General features: G+C 43.3%; 1 protein-coding gene across 1 annotated transcript; it reads left to right on the forward strand.

Annotated features, from left to right (window-relative positions):
• Window positions 1-2,134: 2,134 nt before the first annotated feature.
• hoxb13a (homeobox B13a) lies at window positions 2,135-3,553 on the forward strand (the record flags this gene model as incomplete). The annotated part of the gene is made up of 2 exons (XM_084448962.1): window positions 2,135-2,801; window positions 3,306-3,553. The coding sequence occupies 2 exons, from the start codon at window positions 2,135-2,137 to the stop codon at window positions 3,551-3,553; spliced, it is 915 nt and encodes a 304-aa protein (XP_084305088.1).
• Window positions 3,554-9,311: the final 5,758 nt, after the last annotated feature.

The following is a 9,311-nucleotide window of genomic DNA, read 5'->3' on the forward strand; positions in this document are numbered from 1 at the left end:
ACACCATATATATCGATCTATTCACTTGACCTGAGTGACAGTACACTGGTCTCATAAGCAGAACTGGGAGATGACGTGTGTCGTCTTCGGTAGCTGTGTGTGTGTGTGTGTGTGTGTGTGTGTGTGTGTGTGTGTGTGTGTGTGTGTGTGTGTGTGTGTGTGTGTGTGTGTGTGTGTGTGTGTGTGTGTGTGTGTGTGTGTGTGTGTGTTATGATGACACACAGAGGCCGGAGTCGAGGCCTTGAACTTGAGCGCATTTGCTCAGGGAGGGGCTGGTCTGCTGCGCCTCCTAAACACAGCTTTCAGGGCGGGCCAGACTCTAAAACGTTAAACTTGGCCTTGACCTTGAGGGCCTAGTCTGACCCCTATGTTAAGAAGACTGTCTGGGTGGTGTGTGTGTGTGTGTGTGTGTGTGGGTGGCGGGGATTGGAATGATTTGGAGTGGGGGTAGCGGATTGGGTGTTGCACACAGACTCTGGGTAGAATCGTGAGGGAGAGACTGCTCCTGCCTTTTAAAAGCTAAGCGCATATTCCGCCTAATGAGGAGTTTTACTTGTACAGCTTATAGCTTCAGAATATGTCAGTTCAATGAAACCGGATTCAAATAGGCTTTTTTGCTACTGGCTTTGGCATTGTTGCAGAGCCGTCAGACACGCTGCCGCTGCCATCTTCAATAGCAGTGAATGTTAAAATAAGCTTCACCGAGGCTACGTCCTTAAATCCCTACCACAGGCTATGGAATAAGTAGGCCTATTTGATGAAACTGAAATAGAGATGAGACAACCAAAATGTATCCAATTGTTTGTGCCGGATAACACATTTTTACGCACGCGCACCCGCATTCATACACATGAAGTACGTATATACCATACACAAGAAAATAATCATTTTGTGTGGGATTTACGCCTGTCAGTGTATAATCAATATATGCTACCGGCCACAGGGTTGGGTCCCACGACACTTTGAAAGGACTATGAGAATGCATTTAATTTGTTCCTGGGCTGCACATCTCAGCACAGTATTAATAAATAGAAATTCATCAGCACACAATTGATCACAGAATATTTCTTCGAAGTGCCTTGAAAGCCCAGTAAATGGCTTTGAACTTCAGCCATATTTTACAAATCTCAGGAACACTTAGTCCTTTCCATAAATCCTCTTTACGCTTCCCTCAGTAACGTGTTTTAACCCTGAATGGGTTTCTAAAAGTGCACATAAATTACTCTTAAAAACGTCGAAAGCACTGTTATTTTATAAATCAACATTTTGAATATGCGGTATACTGGCAAGTATGGAATCTCATGTTATGATTTTCAATAGTTTTATGACAACGATAAACTTTCTTCATGCATTTGGCACGGACGATTATAAGTCTTTAAATGTGTCCATAACCTTTGGGAAATATTCTGGATTTTACATAATCTAATTGAAGATGAAACCAAAAAGGCCTACTGTGTAACTTTAATTCTAATTAACTCATATTTTGTGTGAATGTGCATGTGCATTTATTGGAATACATTTGCATGCATTTTAATGCGGGAATGCATTTTTCTTAATTTCACCAACTTATATTCAATAACCTCATGAATAATATAGCCTATACTAACATCTGCATCATGCCACCGTTCTTTAGAATTCTAAACCTTTTGGGTTGTGTTTTTAGAGGCACCAAAGCTCTCTTGGTCCACCAGAATCTAGCAGGAAACGTCGAAAGGTGTTTTTTTTTCTGCTGTAGCGTTAGATGTTGGATGCCTCAATGTTTAATTATATTTTTGCATGATTTAATGCTGAAGGCATCTCTCTCTTTCCATCTCTCTCTCTGTGGAAATGAACAACAGCAGAGGCTGCTTATGAGAGAGCATACGCTGAAACGCTTGGCGAAAAGGAAATCGTCCCCAATATGCTGATGCACGTCTCGTGCCATTTCTTCAGGCTAATAAAACTGATTTCTTTGACTGACATCTCCAACAAGGTTTTTGTTGCCGTGCGTCACGTGGCGGGCTCGTCGTCCAATGGTGATGCGCCATTCCATGTCCTGGACAGTTGCGTCAATGCGGCTGTGGATGTAACCTGCTATCCCACGCCGGACCTGGGTCTTTGCAACAGAACCCTCCGCCCGAATGTTGAGCGTGATATGACCGCCTCTTTAGTCCTGAATCCTCGCTGGGCGGACACTGTTATGTTTGTGTATGACAACAACTTGGATGAGCTGAACAAGAACATGGAGGGTCTGGTCGGTAGCGGCAATTTTGCGGCTAACCAGTGCAGGAATCTGATGGCCCACTCCGCGCTGGGCGGCCACCCCTCCAGCTTGGTGCACAGCTCCGGCTACCCCGCCGTGGATGTATCGGGCTCCAGCTCGGGAGAAGCGGGCAAACAGTGCACCCCGTGCCCCGCGGTGCCCCAAGGCTCCTCCACGACTGCCTTACCTTATGGCTACTTTGGCAACGGCTACTATCCGTGCAGAATGGGGCGGGGTTCGCTCAAGTCCTGCACCCAGCCCGGCGCGCTCAGCTACTCTGCGGAAAAATACATGGACACTCCGGTCACGTCCGAAGAATACCCCAGCAGGGCCAAAGAGTTTGCGTTTTACCACGGCTACCCGAGTCCGTACCAATCCATGGCGAGCTATCTGGACGTGTCCGTGGTGCAGACGCTGGGGTCTGGAGAGCCTCGCCACGACACACTGCTGCCGATGGACAGCTACCAACCGTGGGCACTGACGAACGGATGGGGAGGCCAGATGTACTGCTCCAAAGACCAGAGCCAAGCAGGACACCTATGGAAATCTGCACTGGCAGGTAAAACTAACAAAACAACACTATACAACGGCCTTGCTGAATAAGTTTCAGTGGAGTTAATCAGTGTTTTTTAATGTGTTGATTAATTTAAGTGCATTTCTCATGCCTTGGACGTGATGCAAATAACGAAGTTAGTGTATTAGCCTACATTAGATTAAACTGTATTAGCCTACATTAGATTAAACTGTATTACATTAAATAAAAAATGACGACAAAATATAGCCTATTTTAAAACCTTTTTTTAATGGTTATGACAGGTCAGTATACTCTATCTGTTTCATCCGTGTGTAGAATATTTAAGCAACCATAGTGGCTATTCGTGTCGTATTTGTTTATCGACAAGACTTTTCTTGGTGAGCGTTAATGCGTCAGCATGGGCACTTTATGGCCTTGTCCAAAGATCTTATATCTGAGTTATGATGAGCCTAACGACGAGACTGAATTGTAAAATGAAAGGCCACGTTTCTCTAGATCCTACCCGTGTGTCTTTGTCATCCATTGCAGATGTAGTGGCCCACCAACACGACGGTAACTCCTTTCGCCGCGGTAGAAAGAAACGGATACCGTACACCAAGGTACAGCTAAAAGAACTGGAGAAAGAGTACGCCGCCAACAAATTCATCACGAAAGACAAGAGGAGAAAGATTTCGGCGGTGACCAACTTGTCGGAAAGGCAGATCACTATTTGGTTTCAAAACAGGAGGGTCAAAGAGAAGAAATTCGTGGCCAAAGTCAAGAGCAGCGCGCCATAGCCTCGCGGGCTTGAGCCAGTCGGTTTGGACGCGGAGGGGACTTCATTGTTTTCGGTGTGTAATGTGACTAAAGAAGGGGAGAAAACGTCGAAGTGGTTCTTTTTTGAATGGAGGATTCTGCGTGCCATTTTGTCAGCCCAACGGCATCGCCAATTCAACCTTTTTAACAAAAGAAGAACTTAAGATCCAAAAACCCTCTAAAGACAATAATTTAGAGACATGTAAATACAGCACTTGCCTGCTTTAATGTAACACGTATGTCTGCTTAACCGTTTAATCCGTCCTTTACATGCATTTATTACATGTGAATGTTAGGTATGCTAATGTTGTTACTGCAGTAGTATAGGAAACGTATAATGCAATCATATTCCTTGTCTATACTGTTTATAACGCTTGTAAAACAGTACTATGAAAATATAGCGCGATGCTTAATAAATTGTTTTAATCCAGCCCATTTTGTAGACATTACATTTTAAATTGTGGATGTTAACAGAGTTTGTAAATCTCCGACTGAGATGGCGTGGAAAACGAGACTGAGGTTCACCACGACCTATATTTATGGTCAGTCTAGGTTGTCAGCGTCGTGTCTGTATAAACTAATCAAACATTTTAATATTGTAGTCGCTTCACCGTGTGGCTTCACATTAATCAGCTGGAACTGATTAACTTTATTGGAATTGGACGGAATCATTTTTACATGCCGTGCTCATGATTCATAAGATCGTTATTTTAGGTCAGCAAACTATAGGCTGCCTGCTACTGTGGCCGACTGACCCATTTGAGTGCATCAATGCCATACTTTATACGTCATAATAACTTTTAGGTAGGCTATACTTAATTCTTTACTCATGCTCGTGAGATATTCAAGCGCATTTGCTCGCAATTCATTTCACTGTTCACTTTGACATTAAGAATAATGTTGTCTGGCTATAGGCTCAATTTGATAAATAGGCCTAAGCTAAGCCATGATTTGAGGTCCATTCCGCTACAACATTTATTGAAAACAAGTGTTTGGTGGGTCTGACCAGGTATGGTTTGATGTTGGAGATAAAAGAGCACGAGGCAAAGACATACTCTAAATCAGCATTTGACCTTGACCTTCAGCGTCACGTGTCCACCCAGATAATCGTTAACAGTTATATTTGCCCCAGTGTTACACACTGTTCTATATTTATTAATTACAATTGTCAATAGACTACTGAGGGGATCGCAGAATTGAAAATTTGACGTCTCGAAACCAGCATATGTCCAGAGACTGTTCTGCGTGCCTCTGCCTCCATTCGCGTAGAAGGGCGGATTTACGCACAGTTATCTGTTTTATAGTCTTTTCGAGGCGTGATTTACGTATGTGTCCGGTTCTAAACACTATTTGTTGGACAGTGAGCAGAGCTAAGGCGCGCTTCGGCAGCGCGCTGCACTTAACGCAGGTCCAGATTAGTGAAGGTGAAGGTCCATCGTTATTCAAAGGCTTTACATCATCACCTTCGCATCGCACATCCTTTCCGTGTGCCTCGGTCAGCCAGGACCGGTACAGCGTGTATCGGCTACACTAACCTATAGTTTGTAAAACCCAACATGACCTGATCCGTTTATGTTGAGGACAAATATGGAATTGGGTATTGAAACAAGTCGGATGCCTTGATAAGGCCATGCGTAATTGTGCGTAAAAGTCAAGTGTCAAACGCCTTAATTTCTCACTTAACCTCACTTCATAACCACACAGATGGCTGCGCATATCTCCAAACTGGACTGGACATATTCTCATTAGGTCGAGAAATAGCACCAAAGCCCAAAGAACATTGTGAAAGAAAATAGCCCACGAGGCATGCGCCACATGACACAATGTATCATTGCTGTCAGCTATGTGTGTGTTTGTGTGTGTTTGTGAGAGAGAGAGAGTGCTGTGTGGGTGTGAGTGAAAGCGCATACCCATTTACTTTATCTTGCTATTTTGGAGTTTCATCTAGCTCTTCTTTAACCCCAGTCAGGAATTTTACTTTAGAATCCGAAAGACGTCAAAACTGCAGGAGCCATAATTTCAGTTTATTATCATTAATATTATTATTATTTTGAACAGTCTGAGTTTAAATGTACTGTAGGCCGTATATCCAAAGGTAGCGTTATTTCCCCTTGTGGCAGTGTAGGTAGGCTATATTTAGGCGAGCGTCAGAAAAATAATATTTTTCTCTGGATAATATTTTTCTCTCGAATATAGATTGAATTGTGAGCCACACACGGCCACATTATGGCACCCAAACCGGCATGATGAAATCTAATATACGACAGGAGGATACGGGCTATAGCCGTAGGCCCATAGGCTTAAAAAGGTTAATTCCTGTGAAATGAAGAGAAGGCAAATGTGACATAATTTCAGTGTTCCCTTTAGTTTAGTCGTGTGAAATTTGGCCGAGAAGAGCGGTCTCCTGATTAGGAGCAGACTGATATCTCCTGGCTGATATCTCCTAACATCAGCAGGATCTCGGCATCGGCCCTCGTGGAAGTGGACAAAGAAGTTCGTCAATATATCCATCCGCTAAAATAAACATTGATCAATAATACCCTGATCCACATACTGACTCATAGTAATTGTCCGTTTTCTTTTTTAGGCTTCCCAAATCGTTAATACCCTATCCAACATGCCCAGTTGTTTCTACTCAAGCTAGCATCTAGACGAGTCTTGCACTTGTACGCTTTTTAAGCCGTAAACGCAGAACGCCCTTCCGTCCACGACTAGTTAACATTGAACTTGACAACAGCATCCTAACAAACGGCGCGTCTGCTCGCTGTTTACACTGCGATTTAACAGTGTCTCCTCTGTGCCTTTAGAAAACGGAACAATATAAGGTCCGAGGGCGGAAGTAGCCTTCCACCAGCAGTACAATAAAACCGCCATATCTCTTAGTTAAGATGCCAGGAGTTGGTCTGGGCTCAGTCACGAGCAGTCTGTGGTCTTTAGTCAGCTCTATTAGTTTAAATTCATCATTTGGATGATCTAAGGCTCAATTCAAAACTGTATGGCCCATTTCCCTTCGCAATTAAAAGCGAATATTACAAATAACTTGGATATGATCATAACTTTGATATGATAACCCCTTGGCCAATCAGCAGATACCATTTGCTTCTAGAACGGAAGCGTGTCAGGTGATGGGTGGGGCGCAATATGCTAATAACCCCAACAATTATGGGGACTTACAAGTCGAATCCAAGCTAGAGATTTCATCACAAAGCCTATAGGTTCGATGTAGTCTATAATGAGCCACAAATCAAGTCTGGCCGTATTACCTGACTGACTGACTGGATAGTACTGCTATTTGAATAGCATAGGCCTACGTATTCAAACAAAGCTAAGTTAGGCGTAGACGAGAAGCATAGGCTACAGTAGGTTACGTGATGGTTTGTTTATGTTTATTTAAAGGATCCCCATTAGCTTATGCCGTAGCAGTTTGCTAGTCTTTTGGGGTCCACACACAATGGCGTTTGCTAGTGTGGCTTAGCCTACTGCAAAACAAGCAGTGTGGGCAAGCTTTCCGTCACGTGACAACTGCCATATCGATATCCCTCCAACTGGCCAGTGGTCCCCAGAGAACACGGTCCATTCCAAGAATTTAAGACTGGTGTCTCTCAAGTTCACGTCCAGCCAGCGCCTCCTCCTCCTCCCCCTTCTTTATCACCTCCTCTCCCTTTGCAGACTACCCCTCCCCCTCCCGTCTGCATAGTGGACAGTCTTTTGTTACGTGGTGGACTTTGCAGTTGAACTTGAGACATCTTGTAAACAATAAGTAGTCTGGCCCCTGTCTGGACGGAGCAGGCCAAAGGACCCGAGGCGCAAAACGGAGCCGCTGGACGCAGGAAGAGGGGTAACAGCTATAAACACTCGCCGGGCCTCCAACGAAGCCCACAGAGACCGCAGTGGTCACGGGCTACACGCTCCGGGGTGGCATACCTGCGTGACATTGAGACTGCAGTCGCGATGGAAGCGATTTGACAGTCATGGCACACCTCGAAGGTATAGGCTTGTATTTCGCCATTTGCCTTTACTCTTCAGTAGAGATGAATGGGCTACTGTGAGCCTTCACACATTCCCTCCAATCTTAAAACCTGCCCTGAGTGCACGCGAGCCCGCAGGGAAACGCCCAGTCACATTTCAGTTTTGATTGCCATAACTAAAAACTACGAAAACCTGTTTAATTTGAGTGTGTGAATGGGAGTTTTAATTTGAGCCGTGGGCCTGTACTCATTTAGGAATATCATTGCTCCTGGCTTCAGAGAGAAAATAGAGTAGAGAGTTTGTCATTCCTGGATGGCTTGCCTAATTAATTCACTTTTTTTCTACATAAAGTAGCCTAAGTTGTCTTCTGTAAAGGTTGTGTATATGGAACATTTGAGTCCTGAATAATTTTAAGTAGTGCATACATTAAACCCTCCATCCCTCTCAATATGGAAAACCAAACGAATCTTCTTCTGCTTCTCCTCCTTCTCCTCCATTTTCTTCTTCATCTTCTTCTTCTTCTTCTCCTTCTTCTTTTCTTTCTATTCTTCCTCTTCTTCTTCTTCTTCTAATTCTTCTTCTAATTCTTCTAATTCTTATATTATACATTTACAAATGGTTCTGCATCTAGGCCTATTTTTTCTTAGAATGATTTCGCATCGATTACGATATTTCACTATTGCATTTTAGTTATGCAGAAGACATCTAATTTAACTCAGCAGAAAAATTATTGCGTTCTGCTATAGGCTACTTTAAGTAGGCTCATTACGCATTAAGCAGAGATGGGCCTACTTAAAGTAATTACGCATACATGAACCAACCGAAGTTAGAATATTATTTTACTCCTATTCTTAAATATTGAAACGCTATTATAACTTATTTTAAACGGAAATCGTCGAATCAGAAACAGGCTGAATAGCGCGGAATACATGCATTTCTCTAAATGGGCCAAGGGATTCGACCGTTTATTCCGACTGCCACTCTCAACATCACGTTATCTTTTTTGATATTAGTCGAATAACAAATGAACACCCCTGAAACCGAGTATGGTCTATTTTAAAGCCGTCTGGTGGCTGTATGTCTTATTGGTTGAGATTTACTCTGCATGCTTTAATTAACGCCTTGGATATAGAGTCGAATAGTGCATATCTAAGGGATAAACAAAACGCATTTATTTATAAAGCGTGCAGTAAGAAATCGTACCGGGATGGGCATATAGGCCTAATGAGCAGTCACGGGCAATTTGCTCTAAATGAATGACCTGAATCATGTTGTTATTCCACACATCGCCAGGGGATCTGAGACCAGCGGGAGAGGTGTTGGTGTTGACAAACAAGAACACGAGTTGGAACCCTCTCACGAGCTAATGAGCACCAGCTTACCCGCGCGCACGGTACCACATCACACAGCACAGTTCCAATTGAAAGGCGAAAGACCTCCTGCTCAAACCGAGATCGACATAACTTTAAAACTATGCAGTAAAATAACCAAATGTATTGGCACGATATACACAACTCTTCTGTGAAATTTTACGGGGCACTACAATTATGTTGACCTTATAAATGGCAGTTGTTTTGGGGAGGAAGTGAGACAGTCTTGTGCGTTGTGTTGGATGGACCTGTTCTATTATTTTCTCGTCTTTTAAATCATTTATGCACTGACCTCCAGTTGTGGAATGTAATTTTGTATCGTAACTGTTTGATACATTCGGATTGTCTCACACATACTTTTGTTTGCATTTCAGTAAGTTATGCCGAATTGTCATCAGGT

This window comes from Borostomias antarcticus (assembly GCF_949987555.1).
Source record: "Borostomias antarcticus genome assembly, chromosome: 14".
NCBI lineage: Eukaryota > Metazoa > Chordata > Actinopteri > Stomiiformes > Stomiidae > Borostomias > Borostomias antarcticus.